Raw genomic sequence first — 22,264 nt, forward strand, 5'->3', positions numbered from 1 at the left:
AGTCTCTTCTGTCATTGATGCCTTTTATAGCTCTATCACATGTGAAAGCATCTTTTGTACAATTTGATGTTTTTATTACATCATGTAAAACCTTATGTCCTAAATTGCTTTGGTATTTGCAAACTGACAGCTGAGGTCATACATAAGCTTCCACTCCCAATTACGTTTCTGTTTTGCCCGGGCCCTGGCATGCCATCAGCCACATAGACAATGTCTGATTCTAAGAATCTGTTCTCTGTGAATGATGAGCTTGTTCAAGAGAAAGCAGTCTTCTCCTAACTCAAAAGGAACCATTTCAGCTCATTGCTGCGAAACATACCAAGTTAGGACTTAGATCAGCCTGTTGCTTCCACCATTGCTGTTTTTGGTCTTTCAGAACTCTAAAGACCTTTCCATTACCTCTTCAAAGTTTTCCTTTATTGTAAAAAGCCAAAACACTTCCATTTCGCAAACTGTTACAAAACTGCAAAAAACAAGTAGCCTACCCCTGTATTCCGGTAAACCATGTTTTTATAGATCAAACAGATAAATGGTTGAAATTTCTTGTAAAGACTTTGTTTCTCACTGCTTGGACCAGCCCTCCACCCTGCCCAGGCAGTATCCTTAACTTACCAGTAATTAGCAGATTGGTAAAAGCCTAAAAAGCGATCTTTGCTACTGCAATAGACCCTACTTGAATGAACAAATGCTGCAAATGTCTGTAGCTTTATGTTTGTGCTGTCCTGTCAGATAGAATAAGACTATTATGACTTTTCTTGTTAAATAATTCTGTTAGTCTCTCCTTTCCTTTAGCCTTCAACGATATACCCACAAGTCTTAGCAAACCAAATCCTCGGACAAGCCCTCCTGCACATTAAGGTGTGTGTGTGGGGGGGGGGGGTTTCTGGTCTCTTTGGCATCAAAGATGCATACGTACGTGTGCCAGTGTTTCCAAAATGTGCAGTGGGGTCCTTACCCTACTAGTTCTTGAACCTGCCCATCAGTGTCAAATCTCTTCATGGGATTTTGCAGCTGTCTGAGCAGAAATGTTTACCCAATACCACCTGCAGAGAGCACCACCTGTCTTCTGATCATTGACACTGGCTGGGCTATGGAAGAATACAACTTTCTATAAGGAAATTGTTTTGTTTTTTTTAGTTTAGTCTTTTTTTTTATTTCCAGAATGTTTAGGCAAAGGTAGGTAAAAAAAAACAAGTAAAGACTGCCAACCTTTTTTTACAACTTTTATTTAAAAATATTTACATTTCTTGATAGAAATATACAAAGAAAATTAAAGCCCAAGAACTGGGCCATTCTTGCGAAGAAAGATTCCTCTGATGATGAAATGAAGATTCATTTTTTTATTGTATGGTAAGAGTTCTCCAAACAGATACTGCTGTATTCACCTGGTAAATAAAAAGTTTAGAAATGGTTTGGTCACATATTTCCTGTGATTTGCAATTACACATTATCTTATGGACAGAGGTGAAGCTAAGAAACCAAGATCATGGTAAATGTCCCTGACACATACTTGAATTGGCAATGACAAAGTGACAAGGTCCAGTGCTGTAAATATTATTTTTATTATTATGCCACAGTATTTATATAGCGCCATCATATTACGCAGCGCTGTACAAAGTCAAGTCACTTCACTAGCTGTTCCTCAAAGGAGCTCACAATCTCAATCACAATGTCCCTACCATAGTCATATATCTAATACAGTCCAAGGTCAATTTTGAGGGGTAGCCAATTGCCCTAACTGCATGTTTTTGGGATGTGGGAGGAAACGGAAATACCCGAAGGAAACCCATGCAAAGACGGGGGGAACCTGCAAATTCCATGCAGATACTGTCCTGGCCGTGATTTGAACCTGGGACCTAGCGCTGCAAAGGCCAGAGCACTTACCTAAATACATATCTTACGCCATACACAACGCTTGCATACAGAAACTGATAACTTAGTCTGTCCAATCCCTTTCCCCCCCTATTGTACACTTTGGAGGAGTCTCGTTCTTTCTCTGTTCAGATGTCAGCTTGTGCATCCTACAGCTTGTGAACCTTAAACAGTACTTATATTTTTTCATTTCATGGTACTTTATCACCTTACTCATTTAGAATTCCAAGAGAAATGCATGTGACTACTGATGGGATACAAGCATGAACTACATTAATACAGATGTAGCAGGCATATGCATCTTTTTGCTGGTCAGTCATTACAAAGATTCTTCCTTCCATTTGTGCACATTATATACTTGCTATTGATGTCTGTGGTGGTCAGATGACTACTAATTTGTCCGGGACAGCAAATTCAAGGCAACAGTTGTTTCCTAAAGAAGTCTCCAAGAAAACCAAGAATAATACTGCTGCATCTGCAGCTATTGCACCGGATTGTCTAAGCGCATGCAATTACAATTAGTAAAGTATGTCAAAAAAGCCCACAGCTTGTCAAAAGAACATATAGACAAAAACCGGGCCTTCTGGAACAAGGTGCAGTGACGGATAAATCAAAAACAGTGGTTTGTCCATACACATTTCAGAAGAAAAACCCCACCCCACTGCCACCTCTGAAGCAGGATCATGCGAATGTTGTGGTTTAGGGTAATGTTTAGAGAACGTCATATTCCCTGGTTTATAAAAATGAGCCCTTTATGTTGTTCACAGAGCTTATTTTAACTACTTTACAAAGTATAATCTGTATTCAACATACCTTGTTTAAGTAACTGGTCTTTGAATGTTTTTCTCTTAAGTTCTGGATCGAGAACGGCTCTTGCTCTTCCTGCCTCGGCTTCGGGATCGGCTCTTGCTCTTCCTGCTTTGGCTTCGGGATCGACTCTTGCTCTTCCTGCCTCGGCTTCGGGACTCTTGCTCTTCCTGCCTCGGCTTCGGGATCGGCTCTTGCTCTTCCTGCCTCGGCTTCGGGATCGACTCTTGCTCGTCCTGCCTTGGCTTCTGGATCGGCTCTTGCACTTTCTGCCTCGGCTTCTGGATCTTGAATAGCTCTTGCTTTTCCTGCTTCTGCCTCGAGAACTACTCCTCTTCCTATCCCGACTCCTTGATTGGGAGCAGCTTTTGCTTTTCCTACCCCGGCTTCTAGATCTAGAACGGCTTTTAAACCTTTTGCTGGGACTTCTAGACTGAGAAGCACTCCGGCTTCTGCGCTTACGCTTTTTTCTTCCCCTACTGTGTGACCTCTTCTCTTTGCTTCTTGACCTATGTGAGCGATGTTTTTTCTTGTTTTTTTTGTGACTACTCTTGCTCTTTTTCCGGCTGGAGTCCCCATTTCTTCTACTCTCTGGGCTGCGGCTGTTGTGCCTCCTGGAGAATCCATTGTCATCGTATCTACCTGACCTCTCCCAACGCTCCGAGGGGTAATTTCTGTCTGGTGACGTGTTAAGGTCTCGGTCGGCCTCCCAAAATTCATTATCTGGATTCCTAAAGACGTGCAGAAAATTGCAGTGCTTTCCCCGAGGGCATTTCTGTCTTTCAAACAACCCTTTAGGAGAAATAGTACAATCAGCAAGGAAACATTTAAAAACTGAAACAGATAAAAAAAAAAATCAGATTTCTTGTCTCCTTATGAATGATTTTATAGTATCTATGATTGTCACTTTAATTACAACTGATCCTCGCCGACCTTGGATCCTGAACAAAAAAGGACCAAAGAAATGAGTTTGACAAACATTGCATTGCTCCTTTAAAAAATAAATCCAGGGTTGTAGCATTGTACAGCTACATTAGACACGGCAGCAGTTAAGAAGCCCGTGCAAGAAAATCCTGTGAAACCTTCTTTCCTTACCACATATGGCTGATTTCCATTTGGTGACAGGTGAGAATTCACATTGAAGTTGACGAGATGCGTACCAACGACCATTGAACAAAGAATAAGCCTTTGCGCATTCTTCTTCCCTAAAAAATAGAAATATGATTATGGAAAGGTTTTATTTTACCATCTAGATGAAGGATAATCTCACACACAAATAGCAGCCAATTACAAAAGCACAAAGGGTCTGAAAATTGAACAACTGCACAAAGAAGAAGAGAAATGCTAGCAGTAAGGTAGTAAGGAATCCCATGTATATAATAACAACCGTCTCTTGTAATTCGGAGACTGGAGGATGCAGTCGAAAACATTTAAAAGGTTATTCATACACAAGGAAAAAAGTACCCCAACTTCAGTGCCTCAGCTACATATGTTTTGTGTGAAATTGGGACCTGCTGACTGACTGCTAGTTTCTTGCAATTTGAGTTCACTACTGTGCTGCCCTCTGTTCCCTTTACTGGAGGCTTTGACATGAGGATTTTAATCTCTGCCTCAACTAAAATGGCTGCCTTCATAAAGAAATGGATTGCAGAACAAGATATGGTAAGTCAGTAATGTGGAAATGATCAGCTGCAGGAAGACCACAGGTAATATTTTTTATTACTTTTTGTGGGTTCCTCTAACACAAACAGAAAAAAGTCACAATCCCAAAACATTGGATTGTTTCCTCTGGGGGACAAAAAGGCATTACGAAAGCTCTGCTTGTAGCTGCTCGCATTTTCAATACCAATACTTCAATAAAAGTACCTTTTTAAAGTACAACATAACCTAACACAGAGCCAAGCTAGTGTCTCAGTGAATGACTTCATTCTTATATATGGAGAACTACTGCACAGCCAACAGCAATGGAGATTTGTGCACCAGGTAAATAAAAGTTTTAGGTATCATTGTAATAATAAAAATAGAAAGTGGTGATCCATCTTTTAGCTAAGACTAAGGATTAGATTAGGGCATATTAAGCACTTCAAATATTCCTTGGTACAATATATTGTAAACAACAATCACATAACTAACAGGATAAATGTTAAAGAGAGATAGTGATGGTACTAATTTGTTATCTGGGGTCTGCCAAAAAGATATGTGCAAAACTATGAAGAAAAATGTTGTGTTAGTTGTAAGAAACTTTTGTGCAATTCTTAAAAAAAAGCCAAGCTGTAACGGTGAAAATAAAGATGTCATTTTTGCCTGCAGGGGTCTACAAACACATTAGGAAAGAACAGGAAAAATGTATTTACTGCTTGGTTTCCTTCCATTTATTGCAATTTGTAATAGCCAAAATAGAAAGTCAAACTAAAAACTTGCAGAAAACATATTGGTGTACAAATATTGTCCCTTATGAACGTTTTTTAAATATGACTGCAACAAAAACAAAGTAGGGATCAGCAATAATAAAGCAAAATATAGAAAGGAAGACGCAGATTTCAGCAGGTGAAGAGGGAAAGCTACACGATGGCAGTGAGTGTGATGTGAGAGAAGGAAACATTTATCAGAGATGATGGAGTAGAATAGGAGAGAAAAAATGAGGAGGAAACATGTATCAAAGACAATGGGGAGGAGCGGAGAGGAGAGGAGGCAACATGTATCAAAGACAAAGGGGAGGAGCAAGGAGGCGGCGACATGTATCAGAGAAGATGGAGAGGAGTGAGGAAGAGGCGACATGTATCAGGGAGGACGGAGAGGAGCAAGGAAGAGGCGACATGTATCAGGGAGGACGGAGAGGAGCAAGGAGGAGAAGATATGTATCAGAGAGGACGGAGAGGAGCGAGGAGGAGAAGATATGTATCAGAGAGGACGGAGAGGAGCGAGGAGGAGAAGACATTTATTAGAGACGATGGAGAGAGGAGGAGGCGACATGTATCAGAGACGATGGAGAAAAGCGGAGAGGAGGAGGCATTTATAAGAGACGATGGAAAGGAGTGAGGAGGCGGTGACATGTATCAAAGACGATGGGAGAGGAGCGAGGAGGAGGCAACATGTTTCAGAGAAGATGGAAAGGAGCGAGGGGGAGGGGACATGTATCAGAGAAGATGGAGAGGAGCGAGGAGGCAGTGACATGAATCAGAGAAGATGGAGAGGAGCGAGGAGGCGGCGATATGTATCAGAGACGATGGAGAGGAGCAAGGAGACATGTATCAGAGACGATGGAGAAGTGCAAGGAGGCGGCGACATATCAGAGATGATGGAGAGGAGCAAGGAGGAGGCAACATATATCAGAAACAATAGAGAGGAGCAAAGGGGAGGCAGCAGGTGTCAGAGACAATAGAGAAGTAATGAAGAGGAGAGGTGTATGCGTGAAGTATGTATCAGAATAGAGCAGTATTAACGAGGAATGAAAAGGGGACGACATGTATCAGGGACTATTAAGTTGATATGGAGAGGAGAAAGGATATAGCATCTATCAGGGACTAATAAGTAGCTATTGAATAAAAGAAACCTTGTATTGGTGAGTATCAAGTAGAATTGGAAATAATGGAGGAAGAGGCAGCATCTATCTGGTTTGATGCAGTAGAAATAAATAGAAGAAAGGAAGCGGTAGCATGTCTCAGGAGTAATGGTGCAGAACTGGAGGGGGGGGGGAGGTAGCAGGTACCAAAAATGGGGAAGCGTGATTAACAAAAAGAGGAACTGTAAATCAGTGACCATGCAGAACAATTAGACAGGACAAGAGAGTACAAAAGGCTGGGAGTAAGGTAAATATAAAACAGATGTGGAGAAGAGCTGGGAGAGCACAACAGCTGCACAGTGCACGCAGGCCTTGAGGAAACTCCAATTAACCACACAGTTCACAGCACAGTAGAAAAAAAACAAGAAAGGAAATGAAAACACTTACGTCTCATATTGTACGTATACATTCCCTCTTAAATGAGGCTCAAAATTACAGCTAACCTGCAAACAAACAAAGCAAAGATTAAACACTTCATACATATTCTGATCATGGTTTTCTACATAACAATAACTCCCAACAATAAAAGTGTCTCTATAACCGAAAGAGATGTAAGGAGAGCAGAAAGGGACTAGCTAAAAATAAAGGATAAAAAGCTGGTCACTTGTTCCTGGATTTGTGGTATGTTTTCAGCAAACTGTTCACAGGCACCTGTTACTCTATTCTGTGCTTGAGCTTGTGAAGGTAAATAAATGCTGTCTTTTTACTGCAGTAAAATGGCATTTACTAGAAAACATAGTGACCTCTATACAGACAACAAAATATTTTAATGGCTGCTACATTTGTATCTGGTTATTGGGGGCAGTTTGTTACATTAAAAACCCTATATCCATTATTACAACAATAATGTATAGCATTTGGCACATTAGGGTGTGTGCTAAATTTGGAAGCTGGACAAGTGCATATTCTGTTCTTTAGATCATTTCCTATATATTCCGATTGCTTTTGCAATGGTTTTCAAATCTTAAGACATCACAGTATGGAGTTGCTGAACCTGTCCAAAAAGTGAAGACCTTATAGTAGAATCACTGCCTGCTGGCACATTACCTGTCAAAAATGTTTCATTGATCAAACTTCCAGAAATGAAAGAGGAACAAGTCTTTAATAATTCATCTGTCTAGCTGTCACAGTGCAACACACAACAAATGCTAGAACTGTCATTTATATAACATAACGGACAGAAAAGGCTTGAGATGGAAGTAAACTCACAATAATAAAAAAAAGAACAGGAGGTGGAGGTTTTGGCAGAGCAGACATGCAAAGTCACTTTTCCCAGCTCCTTGTAATTTATTTTTTAATCTACACTGCACAGTGTTTTAGGGACAGAGAATCTGAAAGAAACGTGTCCACAAGCCCCAGCAGCCAACTCTTACCCATCACATGCCTCAACATGAAACCAAAATTATTTTAAATATTGTGGATGCCCTTCAATGTTTTTTAAAATTCACGGAATTAAAAAAAATATTTTGTGTATGGAAAAACCATGGGGTCTATCGGAATCATAATGTATTAAATGATTATTTGTAAAACAACATTGCATGAGATGGAGGTGAGATTAGACGCTTCTGATGGGGTTTAATAAAAACAAGTGTTAAAAAAAATGGAAACTATATACTAAGTTATACATAACTGATTTAACAGTTTTTACACTTTGTTATTAACTTTATTTAGTTTTATGTTTACATCCAGTAGATAGTTGAGATTATATTAAGCTTGTATGTGCCAATTAGGATCTCCATATATTTTTATGACTGATATAGTCTCCTGAGGTGAGAAAAAGGGAGATAGGTAAAACTAGATACGCAAATATTTTATAGATACAAGAGGCATTCATATTCTTGAATCATAAAGTGATGTGTATGTCATCAAGATCCAAAAATCCAGTGTGTGACAGAATGGGCTTGATTTAATAAAGCTCCCCAAGGCTGGAGAGGATACATTTTCATCAGTGAAGCTGGGTGATCCAGAAAACCTCGAATGGATTTCTTCAAAGTAATTTGCAATTTGCTAGCAAATGTTTTAAATGCTGGACCAGAGCCATTCCAGGTTTGCTGGATCACCCAGCTTCATTGATGAAAGTATATCCTCTACAGCCTTAGAGAGCTTTAATAAATCAGGCCCAAAGTGTCAACCCCATCCTGCAGTTTTCTTTGGTAAGGCATGATTGTGTTAAATTGCTAAATCCTTCAACAACTCTCCATACAAGTTCTGAGAAGCACAGTGATGATACCATAGCTACTAATATAGGGTAATACAAGAATCTGTAAAGACATCTGAAACACACACAATAGATTTACACAATATGTGACTATGGAAGGATATGTTTGAATAAAGGTTTTTGTGCCTAGAGCTTTACATTTCTGAGTATACAGCAACCAGTATCAATTCACAGGCTGATGGGTACACTCAATTTACAGAACACTTGTTGGAAATTCTGTACTTACTGTACGACTGACACCTGCAGGCCACAATTAAAATTTCTTTGAATTTTCCAAAAACCTTTTTAAAAAAGAAAAGCAGAAAAATTCTTTACTAGAGACTTGTGCAGAGATTTACCTTGAATTGAATGACTTGTCCAACACTTTTAAATTCAGGTATTACATCGTCATAAAATTCTAAAAACTGCTGGTAAATTTCTTCGTCTCCATATTCCAAGCTGGCGTCTGTGTCATAATCATCCCGTCTACATTGCTCCATGCCAAACGTTATGAACATACTACGGATAAGGAGGGTCTGGCTCGAGGAAGGGTAGCCGTGCTTGCGGGAACACCTATGTATTAGAAAAAAAGATGGAAAATATATTTGTATATTATCTGAGATATCAAGTCATACTGCAGATATTTTACAGTCAGTCTACCCAAAATCTAAAATTTCTAAATAAGCCGCATTTTATAACGAAAATGCCTGTCATTATGTATCCATAAATTTGGAAATCTAACAGGCAACATTGATAAAGCTTAATGTAATATGTGCAGTAAGTGCAAAAGATCTGGCGATCTTGCCACTAACATATGAAGGCCCTGACATGGAATAAAGGGGGTATATACGCCAACACTCATCTATCAAAAAAAGTTCCTGTCACTTAAGTCCTTTAAAGTTTAGGATTGTCAACAGCTCTGGAAAATGTTGTAGCCCACTTTTAGGGTAATTAGAAAAATATGAATAATGAAATAGAAAGTTTTTTTGGCAAGTTTTAAATACCTAAATGCTGAGAAGAAAAACAAAAATGTTTTTAAGGTATGTTATCCCAAGCCAAAAATGTAACCCATTTACTGAAGGGACAACTCATTAAAACAAATTAAAGAATTAATAGAATTGTGTTCTCTTAATTTTATGGAAGTGCAAATTTCAGTGAAGTGAAGTCAGTGGAGAGAAAGGTCTAGAGTAGAGTTGTAGAAAAATAGGAAAATCAAGGTATATTCAGCAAGCCTGGAATCAAAGCTACCTTAAATGCATCAAAATGGTTTGAAAAATTTAACACCAATATAAAACTTTATTAATAATTTAGATTTGTCAGTTACCTTTCACCAAATCTACAGGCTCCAGTTTTGAGGTAAAACGGGCAATTTGCTCTGTCTTTCTCTGTGCCATAACCTTCTGGTGCCTCTGGATTGTGCCATGTGCCACCATTCTCTAACTGTGAAGGAAAGACATTCAATCAACCAGGAAACAGGTTTAATCTTTCATTGTGTTGCACATTCTAATGTGATTATAATGGTATTTAGGAGAAGTAATAACTAATTATTTACTTCAGCCGTGGCCTACAAGTTGGAAACCCAAAAAGAATGCATTCTATCCCATTTCAAGGGGTTTAAGACCAACCCAGGGCCAAGGTGAGCAAGGGAAGGGCACAGCTTGTTTACAAATGTTTTTAAAGCATTTTGTGTTGGGTTCTATTTGCCACAGAAGGTCCACTTTGATTATATAGGTAACATCCCAAGTTTTATATCGTTCGCTAAACCTTTATAATGCCATACATATTTCTTACCTGGCTCTCTGCTTCATCCAGCATCTTCTGCACAGCTTCCTAGAAATGGTGTAAACACAGGGCTAGTAAAAACCTCCATAGTGCACTGTATCTGCTTCAGGGGTTAAGAATGTCTAACAAGTATAGCTTACACAAAACAAACTACTTTATACTGCATAATACACATTAGACAGAAACAGTTTGTAATCTAGCAGCGTGGAGGACTGTGCTTGGGTAAGTGAAATATAAAAGCGCGTTTATGAGATTGAACGTTAGAAATATTACTAGGGATATGTGTTTTATACTTTAATACTGTCTTATGTTACCAGTGTCAACATTTCTTCCAAACCAATAGCTGACTTTGCATCTTTCTTGATTATTACACACACAGTACCACAATACCTAGAAAATCATGCAAAGCAGCAAATAGATGTTTTTAGATTAGTTTCGAGGTAGACTGTTCACTCTAACCTCATATCTCAAAAAAGATTTGATATGTACTCATTATTTGATAATAATTAGTAACATTATATTTAGTCATTATATAACATTATATTTTTGTACATAACAGCCCTTTCAGAACCTCAGTGGAAGTGTAGTGCCATTAGGGACAAAACAAAATATAAAAATATAAAAAATAATTATAAAAACTTACAAAAAGGCTGATGTTTTCCCCTAAAATCATTATGCTTTAAAAACTGTATTTTATTATGTCCCAAATAAATACTTCGAGCTGAAAAGAGGGAGCAGAATGTCATTTTTTTTCTTGTCAACGTCAGACCTGTTTTAGAGTAAAATAATTGTTTATAACACATATCCTTTAAAGTACACAAGGTGTTTTCTACACGTCTGTGAGTAAACATTTGCCATATTATTTTTTATATACCATCATCTTTGTGCTGATGATATATTCTTGGTGGTACATGGGGATATGAAGAAAACATACAAGTCCAAGGGCAGATAATGTAATATCTCAGACACTTTTGTAATTAAAAAAAAAAAAAAAAACATCTTGCAGTGAGGCTCTGTAGGCTTACCATGTAGAAATTAGTAGAAATGGTTAAGGGGTGTTCACAAAATGAAGTGCTTTGCAATGCAGAATAAAATACCAATTGCTTATTATTTAGAACACTATGCTTAGTTGATTTCTATATTTTTAATTTAATTTTTATGTTATCCAATGTATCAAAAGCCGACTGAACTAAAGGAAAATAATGTATTGACTAACTATGAAGTAGATTAGTCACTAGAAAAGATTTAAGTGACACCCCCTCTAATTGTTTAAATGTGGTTTTGAGGGTTAAAAATATTAGGGAAACTGTATATCACCTTAGAGTGTAGCCTAAATGTGTAATAACATTATTCCAGCTATCTAAAATGTTTCCAGAGTTAAAAACATCTCTAATACCCATTATTGAATATACCTCTATCCAGTGCCAATGCAAAAAAATCTGGTTGGCAGAGCATGATGAGGATTGTAGTTCCACTAGAGTTGGAGAGTCGCAGGTAAGAATAGATAGCATAAGAATTACTGTGGGCCTAACTTGCAAAAGTGCCTGAGGGTGGACTTGCCCCAACCTATGTAATGGTTTCCCACACAAATCAGTTGTGTAACACAGATCTGTCTCAGCCACTAAATCACTCTAGAATCTGAATAGTAATTAGGGTCAAATCAGGTTATGAGGCAGTTCTCAGAGACATGTTCTGGGTGTTCATGTAGGATACAATAGACCTCTGACTAGAGCTGAGGCAGGATATAAAAGTGTTTTTATCCTCCTAGCGCAGGAATCACCTCTCTTTCTCTCTTCTTCACTTCTTCTGGATCTTCTGCTCTTTCTTTCATTTCTTGTTCTCTCCATTCCTCTATCATTCGTCTCTATAGAAAATACAAACAACATAACTTACACTAAACCACAAATTCCTTGTAACGTGAGCTTCACACCTAACTACATTTTTTAATGTAATGCTGGGTTACAACCTGGTAATGTTACAGATACATGGCAATGCCACCATGCACAAAAGGTTGTACCCAAAATAGTAGCACCATACAAAGAAGCATCCACTACCTGTATGTAGGGATCATGACACATTTTTCCACATGCCTAATCAGAGTGCTGAGTTTCCTGGGCAAGATTTAATTGTTTTTGTTTGGCTTGTAAAAGGCAACCAGGGTTTACTTTTGATACACAGCTGTGAATATAGAAGTTAAAATGCTAATATATTCTTTTCAAGGTGCCCATTTCAGAGCTTTAATACTCATTCTTGTTTGCACAGCGCCTACCAATGTTCAGATGCCAAAAGGATAGAAAAACATAGTATTATTATATTTCTTTTATTTCATTTATCTGCAGAAGGAAGCTCATCCCTTGATGTACAAAAATAATGAAAGACAGCTGCTGTTAACTAAAGTGACCCGACAACATTTGCTCTTATTGAAACTCTTATCTTATTGAATTATTAACCCTTAATATACCCCAAATCATTCACTCTTTTCCCTTAACTATTACTATTTGTTTTAATTTCAAGGTATGAAGTAGTTGAAGTTAGGTTAAACTATGCCACAATAATGAAACAAATCATGCAAATGTACCTCTTCCTCTTCACGTTTTCTGGCTGCTTCCTCCTTCTCTTTTTTAAGTCTGAATTCTTCCTGAGCGTTCTGCTCTCGAAGCAGCCATTCTTCATGTAGCCTCTGTCTGTACGTACAATAACAGTTTATTCCACAAGCATTATGATAAACATACAAAACATTTACTGTGAATACTGAGAACACATCAAATTTATTTTTTACTCATGTGAATAATAAGTGTATAACTACAATTCAGATAACTTTTCCTAGAATGTCACAGACCTTTCAATCTCATCCTGGAGGTCATCCTCCTCTTCATTGTCTTCATCACTGGCCTCCCCATTCTTCCCTTCTGCCATACAGAAAAGCACAAGTTAATTATATGTGTAGCAAAACTAACAGAATAAACATAATATTTACCCAACGTTCAGACCACACAAGCACCTTTATCTATCTAAATACTGGCCAAATTTGTAATACATTCTTACACAATACATAGTGCAGGAAAAACAAACAAAGTAGACCAATGGTCTCCTTCTAAGACCATGCTTGTATCGCCTCTACTTGATAGGTATATCTTCTGTGCTTATACATGTTAACAGTAAACTAGAAATCCCCCTTCTGTAATGAAGATGAAAAAAAGGAAAGGGTGTTTTGAGGCCTAAATTGAAGAACAGCTTAGTGTGACAAAAATGGCTCCTTCTACAGATAGAGAGCACAACCATGCTAGGACAGGAGTATGTTATTCACTGGATTTCCAGGTGAAATCAAAAAAAGAAATGCAGTTACTTTAAGCACTAGTAAACTGCAATGTATTTTAAGTTCTTGGGTTCACTTGAGCTGACAGTTGTCTGGCTGTCACACTGATCCAATGCTCTTCAAATCAATGACCTAAGACAAGAATACAATGACCTAAGACAAGAATACAGATCAGGAGGTCTGACTTAGGTCTGAAGCTAGAAGATGCATTCAAAAATTGGTCAGCAATATAGCCCTGTATTTTTTTATCAGTGCAGCTTCTTTCTGTCAGATCACTGCCTGGAATTTATGATTATTTGTGATTTAATTTAAAATGTAATTAGTATAATGTAAAGAATAAAAACTTCCAAATTTACTATAACCCATGGCCCACAAAATTTTTTATCTTAAATAGTATATCAAGCCTCAAAAAACTAAAATTTTAGTGTTCCCCAAACCAAGAAAAGAGAGAAATTCTTCAAATGAGGACACTTTCACGTTCTAGTGACATCTATGTATACTTCCTTGTTGTTTGGCAGTAAATGATGATATTCCTCAATCAGACAAAGAAAAAGCAAAAAAAACAATCATTTTATTTTAGTGACATTGTCACGGAAGCTTGGATCACATTTCAGGCACCAGGCTTTGCTAATGTGACATTTGTGAAAACTAGACGGTGTCTTCTGCAGAATAGGCAAATATTATCATTCTCCACTCAAAAACCATATCCTCCACCCAAAACAGAACTTGATCTTCATGAGCACATACAAGATGTTAAGCTAATGGAGTTGCTGACAGCCAGAATAAATGATGGTTTGGACAAGCATCAGGCGATATGGTCAGAATGGGATCAATATTACTCCTCACAAACTGATAGTTCGTAGCATTCTTAATGTGCCCAGGCACATAATGTGAGAGCAATGCAGGCTACCCCTTCTATCTTTTAGTGGTTAAACCACTTGTTATTTTTGCAGGTGTACTCTTTGTTTTCTTTCTTTCTCCTTTTTGTTAAACAGGTCTGATAAAAAGTGTATACTCTCATATCACGATGTGGGACTGTGATGGTTATATGGTAATGTACAGAATTACTGGTTTCTTGATAAACTGATGTATATTCATTACTAATTACTTTGTTACTCACATATGGTAAATGAAGTGAGGCTGATGTTTTATTTGCAGTCTTATATGCTTGTATAAACCTTGAATTAGTTTTCTTATGTTACCAAGACCTGATCTGTGTAAGCTTAGTGCTACACTAAAAAAAACAAAAAAAAAAAAACAACATATCCAACACTAAACGGAAGCCTAGGCATATTGTTATACTTTAGGTGGTGGAAATCCTTGCATCTAGAACTAGAAGAATGAAGTGACATACCGGCTTCCCTTAATTTAGCAAGAGCTTGTCTTTTCTTTTTTCGTTTCTCCTTCTTCAAAAGTGCTCTGGTCTTCTTGTGGCTAAACAAAAAAGATATAAAGAAGAAATAAAATCAGTCCAATCCTTGTGTGATTTTTTATTAACCCTGACTATCTTTAAATATTGTAATATACAGTGGGTATGAAATTTGTTAGGACAAGGTCAGTCATATAAATGTGTGCTGATGTACTGTCATGCTGCTCATTTTACATAACAACTGTAGCCATAGGCAGGTCACAATATATTTAATATATTTTAGGTTAAAGGGATCCTGTTGCCTGACCATAAATTTCAACTCAATATTTCCCAGGAGATTACATGGGCATTTTACAGAGTTTATGCAAATTATAATTAATAAGTAAAGGCTTCCCTTGTGTAGATAACTAAAAGCCATCATGGATTGTGACCTCAAAACACTCAGATGCCACTTCTTAAAAGGTATGTAGATAAGGGGAGGGGCAGAGAAGCTGGACCAGCATAGACAATAATCATAATGATCTGCAAGGAGGGAGGGGTTGTGCAAGGTAAATAATTGCTCTGGGAGAAGGGAAGTTTCAATAAAAAAATGTTTGTAACAAGTTGGAAAGGAAAAAAATACCTGATATTTCAGTGGTATAACCTGTGTTTTTGTGACAGAACCTCTAAAGTCAATTTAACACCTAACCAGCCAAAGTTTTTTATATTAGATTTGGTTACTATGAAGATCTATAACCCTTTCTCACTCAAAAATGCATTATCATCTACTTCTTTTTCTAATAGGAAAAGTTAAACTTTTAAAGACTTTGTACACATGTGCAAAAATTATCAATGGAAAATGAACGATTAACAACCGATCAATGATTTTTCACAATTAGTTTGATGGATCGTATAGTGCACAATTCTTTACATGCATAGTTCAAATATAATCCCCCAATAACGTACACAAACTAGATACGATTGTTTGAAAGCTGCAGGAAGTGACGTGTACCAGAAAAAGTGTACGCAGAAACATCCACGGTCACTGAACGACCCTACACACAATCGGTCTCGAACAATCGTCGCCCAATCAGATCCTCCAGAATGGTTGTTTGTTTCCAGCGACATTCCTTGTTTATCGTCGTCGTTAACCAATCGTTGTTCACTTTTTTTGTTAACAATTATCTGACAATCGATCATTAATAGTACGTTAACAATGACAAATATTGCACGTGTGTACGTAGCCTAAGATGATAAAAACCTGACTTAACCTTTATTTCTGCAGATTCCTCAATTAGGCCACACACTGTCCTGTAATCCACTTTCATCCTGGCACAGAAGAAGAGCCGGGCTCTGCCATCTATGTTGGTCTTTTGGCTACGTCAACCAGTGTTCTCCCAGGCCCATTTTAGCTGGGCGCACCACCTGGCATATTTCAGTAACCACCTGCCTGTTTTTGGGTGGCTACTGATGAGTTTGGTCACAATACAGGGATTGCCAGCCAACTACAACTTTCCACCTAGCATAAAAAAATTTCTGGAATAGGCACTGGTCACCCAATCTTGCATGTGTGAGATCTGCATCCCTCTCCCCATTGAAGGAAAAAGCTCCTTCTGTGTGTCTGAGATCAGGTATGCACAGAAGGAGCAGCCAGGATGCTTTGCATTCCCATTCAGTTTTTACCGCCGTGGTTTTGTATCCACCTTTCATTTATTTATAGATCTCTGAGTAGTGATGCACAGGCATGAGATCCGGTGATGTAGCCCCTGCAAAAGGGGGAAAAAAGAAAGAGTGCTGATCTCACTGCGCATGTGTGAGATGGACATTTTACATTTCCCCATGCTCCTCGGGCATGTGCAGAAGGAGCAGCCAGAAGCCTCCTGAATAGCGATGACAAGGTGGATTATGGCTGGTATTAAAGTATTCTTGAGGTGCATACAGGACAGAAAGATCATAGAGGTAAGTGGTTACTGATTATTTGAATGTGTTCCCATATTTTAAGGAGGCATTTAGGTGCCTGTCAATAGTGCAGGTAGAGAAAACTTTTCTGTTTGCCCAATGTACTACTGATGGTATATGCTCCTTCAGATGCAGCCCCACAGGCTGTACCAATGCTAATGGGGATACGCAGCAAAAATAAAAAAAAAAAAGTTTAAATAATCGGTTAACAACTTACTTGCAAGATCCTTCTGTCTTGTATGTACCTCAGAAATACAGGTAGTCCTCGGGTTAAGGACATCTGACATACAGATGCCTCCTAGATACGAGTGGGGCTTCCTGCTCGCTGGTGTGCAGGACCGAGGCTGGATGGAAGGAAGGGTCAGTTTGCATGACTTGCTGAAGAAATCTTTTGCTGAACACAGCTGAGGTTGTGGCTGATCTAAAGAGCTGAGCTCTTTCTGCAGCCTCTTGTAACTCTTTAATGACCAAGACAAACTCTGCAGTTGTTTCTTTCTCCATATCAAAGCACAGCTTGCTCCAGAAGGTAATAAATGTCTAGGCTCCATAAAGATTTTTTTTTTTGCTTGGTTTGTGAATAACTCACAGGGAGGATTTTATTTAATCACCACCCACATCTTGATAATCTACTACATTCAAATGGTACATTCCCCAGTAAACCCCTAAAGAAGTCAATCTAGGCGAAACCCATCGGGTAATTTTGACGGTTATGAAACAACTTTAGTTGTTCGATGTATTGTATTGACACTCCAATCCCATGGCGAGACAATGAGCTTTGTTATGTATAATACTAATAAATATGTATAAATTATTTTACTTTATACAAAATTAACTTTTGAAAAACTAAGCCTAAAACCCCTACTTTCTTCTTTTGTTCTGTTAAATAATTTATAGAGTGGCAATTACTTTAAAAGACAACAGAGCGAGATAGAATTCATCTTGTATTCCCTTATCTGTGACCCAACTTTTCAGTAACTGCCAAAAAAAAAAAAGAGGTTGAGAACACTGAAATATATAAAGATTATCAATGTGCTCCTCTTGTTATATCCCTTAGTATTAGAAAGTGTGCAGTACTGTACTGCGGAATGAAAGGCGGCAGCAGTGAGCAGTACAGCTCACCCTCGCCCCCATTCACTCTCCATGGGTACACGCAGCACCCCCCCCAGACTACAGGTAAAGAGGAACTAAACTCAAAACTCCCCAAAAACAAAAAAAATGCATTTGCCTTCAATACCGGCAGCGCAGTTGATCGGTCCGGAGGGTTCTTCCATCGGGTCCCACGTCATCCCTCTTTTCTTCCGTCGCCTTTTCTTCTGGGTTCTTCTTCCTACGCATGCATGAGATCGGCAAATTTGTAATAAAAAGGCTCCTTCTGCGCATGCCTGGGATGCTCGGGCATGCTCAGGAGCGCTCAAGAGCCTCCCGGGATACCTGACTTAAGTATTAATTCTCGATCGCCTAGGCAATTAGAAATTAGGGGCGATGCTGCATGCTTTTTTTTTTAAGTGTGTTGCACTTAAAAAAACAAACATACATAATTTTTACCTTACATAAAACGGTTCACTACCCCTTTATGTAAAGTGAAAATTGTGAGTTTAGGTACGATGATTTACCTGGCGTGCAGATGCAACAACCTCACTGCCGGTGTGAATATAACCGAATACTGATATAAGCAGACAAGGAAAGATTTGTATTTGTGTGTTATGTAATGACAGAGATATTGGTGAATGAACAGGCCCATAGAAGACAAACACTGCTCCATTATAACACCGGAAAGGCCTGGCCCAATGAGCTTACAATCTAATAGGTGAGGGACATTGGCTACACAGGTAGGGGGGATGAAATAGTTAAAAATCATCACACATTCACACACCTGTGTAAGAAATCATATCTAGCACCCAGTATCTCCATTATAACAAACACTTAGCCCATAACTATGTGATTTCCCTACTATATCTCACAGACTCCTGTCACACCCTCCGCACACCGAGCTCCTGGTATAGGTGTGGAATAAATGTTTTACTCGTATACTCAGCCCACGTACTTCAGTCGCGCCGCTTCACTGCTCTCCACATAGGGAGCCGCCATCTTTGTTTAACTCCCCCCACTACACAGCGAGTACGGGAGCCGAGAGAGGACGGGGAGTTGCGTCACGTGTCATGTGATACTCAGCTAGACTAACATGTGATGTGTGTCATGTGATCCCAATGTGACCAGTGTAACACGTGCTGCGTGCACTTTGTGTAGCGTTGTCGCTGAATCCCCCAGACTGGGCTGATCGGTGACTGATAATGAGGGCAGTGCATGATGTACATGATGATAATAAATACAGTGCGTGGTGTATATCAAGATAATGTAGAGTATTATGTATATGATAATATTAATGTACTATATGATGATAATAAATACAATGCATGGTGTACAGGAAAAGATGGAATGCAGAGTATGATATATGTGATAATATTAAATGCCATGTATGGTGTATATGATGATAATACATGTTTATGATGTATAAAATGATAGATAATGCAGAGTATTATGTATGTTATAATATGTAATATATGGTCTATATGAAGATACAGAATGCAGTGTGATGTATATAACAATAATGAATGCATTGTATGATTTACATGAAGATAATGCAGAGTATTATGTATAATGATGATAATAAATGTTGTGTTTGATGTATATAGTGATAAATAATGTGGTGTATTATGTATGTGATAATAATAAATGCAGGGCATGGTGTATATGAAGATAAATAATAATGAGTGGGATGTATATGATGATAATGCCATGTATGGTGTATATGATGATAATAAATGTTGTGTATGATGTATATAATGATAAGGAATGCAGAGTAGTATGTATGTGATAATAATAAATGCAGTGTATGGTGTCTATATAGATAAAGAATACAGTGTATTGTGGATATGATGATACTGATGATGTACAGACAGATATATGACAAGGGGAGAATTGTATAATTCATATAGCTTCTTGCTGACACCAAATTCTCCTGTCCCTCCATTACATGTTAATCATGTAAATTATTTTGTTTGTTTTTAAAATGCATTGATGTGTTTGGCATAGATGTAGTTTCCAACTTTCCATACTTTGGAACAACTGTTCCTCTTTGAGAACAAAATCCCTTTACTCCCCATTGGTCTCTCCTTTATTTTACACCGGTCTCTATTCACACCGTAATATTTAAAGCCTAAGAATACGTACACACGTTAGATTTTTGTTGTTAGAAAGGATCTCTCCCCTTCACTTGCATTTCAGTCATTCAAGACAGATCCATGGATGGCCTATGTACACACGGAATATTCTTGTCCGTTACCAGCCCTGAATCGATAATCGCATGAAAATCATCTGGTGTGTGTACGTAACCTAACTTTGGGATGTTCCAAAATCAAAATTGTACCCCCACCCCAACTTTCCTAGAAGATGAGATACAGGGTTGTTTGCCCTACCAAAGTCACTCTTCTTGCTAGTCTCTGACCTATCTTATTCCTGACTGGTCTCGTCACCGTTTTTGCCCACAGTGAAGAACCAAGGACTAGTGTTGGTCGAATAGCTGAGTGTTCGATTCTGCAGCTATTCGATCGAAAGCTTGTTTTTTTGCGGGTGATCGAACACCAAATTCGAACACCATTAAAGTCTATGGGGGTGGGGTATTTGGGTTTTTTTCAGGACTGTATAGAACTGCAAGAGCAATCCCCTTATTGCTCTTGCAGCCCTGTTCTTGGATAGAGATTCTCTATTTCATGACACAATATTCTTGGATAGAGAATATCCAAGAACATAGTGTTCTTGGATAGAGAATCTCTATCCAAGAACACTTACGCAACAGCAGTCACAGCTAATTGGAAGTACTCGTGTGCCTCCTGCTCTGACCGCAAAGTTCTCATGGCGACAGGGCTGTACTTATCAGCCCGGTGACTGTGGGAACTGAACTGCAGATGAACTGTCAATGTAGGAACTCCATTGAGAGTTCATCTGCAGTTCCACTGCGATCCCTGGGCACTAGAGGTTAGTTAACCTCTAGTGCCCCAGGATCCGAGTGGATTCTCAGGGCTGGATTCATTCTTGCAGCCCTGGGAATCCTCCAGTTTGTGATTGTAGTGGAACTGCAGATGAACTCTCAATGGAGAAACTCGATTGAGAGTTCATCTGCAGTCACAGCTGATTGAAAGCTCTCGCGTGCCTCCAATTAGCTGTGACTGCAAGTTCCCACGCTACCCAGGCTGTATTTATCAATGTACAGCCTGGTGACCCTGGGAACTGAACTCAGATGAACTCTCAATTGAGAAACTCTATTGAGAGTTGATCTGGGGTTCTCCTTTTTTTATTTCTGTGTTTTGTGGGTTGCGTCTGCCTGAATTCGAACCACCATTTTCGGGTCGAATAAAGGGACAACCCGAATTCAAACACCAACACTATCAAGGACCACTTCTTAAGGATAAAGGCTGACAAGAGTTCCTGCTCACATTCCAGTATTGGAGATTGACAGGACCTTGGGTTTGGCTATTATTCTGTGTTATCTAATACTCTGCAAAAATATGGGCATCGATTTGTAAGTGCTAGGGATGAGCAAGTGAACTTAATAAATTTGGTTTCGCGGCGAATTGGGCCGTTCTCGCTTAAAAAAAATGTAGGGGAGAAGGGCCTTTGTAAATTCGGCTGTCAGCTCCGTTCCCCTGATTGCTGTTGCAGCCCTGTAGTATGTGTTCCTGGACAGAGTTTACCACCCAAAGTGGACTTTTTATGCACCAAAATGACTGATGATTCTTTTGCTTGGTATACATTATAGGATTTTCTCTCTATATTATTTTCTATTGATATTAGAAAAATAATTTATATCATTCCTTGTAAGCAAACACAAGTAATTGTTGTATCACATACTTCTCCAAAATGGGAAATGAGGCCATTTTCACAATTAAATCTGACTAAAAATGTGACACAAAAAAAGGTTTTGATTTCAGTATGATAATTAATAATTTGACACAAACATTGGTGAAAAAGAAACACTTGCCAGGTTAACCAATGGGTTAATGCTTATCTATTTTTCATAGTAGTTTATGTAGCTAGAGGTATAATGGTGCAATTTCATTGGTTTAGCTGGTTTATGATCAATGCGTATAGCAGAATTAAAGTTAACAAAAAAAAAACGTGTTCTCTCCATTGCAGGCATTGTTGTCATTTATCACCTGGTTATCTTCCATGTTCCTGATCCTTCACCCATCCTGACTGCCCAGGCTGGAATGTCCCATGATTTTACATTTTTGCACATTGCATTGTTTTGTATGTAACATTGTATAATCATTTGATGGTATCTATAGGTGAATTTTACTGCTCTATATTATGTAAAAAAAAAAATGAAAGCTGAAAGTAAAGTTAATTATTATGTTCTTTTGG

The 22,264-nt window shown here is 38.4% G+C and overlaps 1 protein-coding gene and 1 long non-coding RNA gene across 3 annotated transcripts; one reads left to right on the forward strand and one right to left on the reverse strand.

Annotated features, from left to right (window-relative positions):
- Positions 1-1,197: 1,197 nt before the first annotated feature.
- Positions 1,198-18,968, reverse strand: ZRSR2 (zinc finger CCCH-type, RNA binding motif and serine/arginine rich 2). Of its 2 annotated transcripts, XM_072431282.1 has the most exons (13): positions 18,888-18,968; positions 14,891-14,970; positions 13,060-13,129; positions 12,799-12,904; positions 12,001-12,084; positions 10,230-10,268; positions 9,763-9,878; positions 8,798-9,011; positions 6,629-6,684; positions 3,775-3,884; positions 2,887-3,471; positions 2,686-2,824; positions 1,231-1,385 (listed from the first exon to the last, which is right to left on the reverse strand). In XM_072431282.1, exons 1-12 carry the CDS (start codon positions 18,929-18,931, stop codon positions 2,721-2,723), a joined length of 1,608 nt encoding a protein of 535 aa, XP_072287383.1. In that variant the 5' UTR covers positions 18,932-18,968; the 3' UTR covers positions 1,231-1,385; positions 2,686-2,720. The 2 variants fall into 2 exon arrangements, with proteins under 2 accessions (XP_072287373.1, XP_072287383.1); XM_072431272.1 differs by having other exon boundaries at positions 1,198-1,385; positions 2,686-3,471.
- A 96-nt stretch (positions 18,969-19,064) lies between these two features.
- LOC140344260 (uncharacterized) lies at positions 19,065-22,264 on the forward strand. The gene is made up of 2 exons (XR_011923530.1): positions 19,065-19,174; positions 22,037-22,264. It is a non-coding gene; the product is annotated as an uncharacterized lncRNA (long non-coding RNA).

This window comes from Pyxicephalus adspersus, chromosome 1, assembly GCF_032062135.1.
Source record: "Pyxicephalus adspersus chromosome 1, UCB_Pads_2.0, whole genome shotgun sequence".
In the NCBI taxonomy this organism is placed as follows: Eukaryota; Metazoa; Chordata; class Amphibia; order Anura; family Pyxicephalidae; genus Pyxicephalus; species Pyxicephalus adspersus.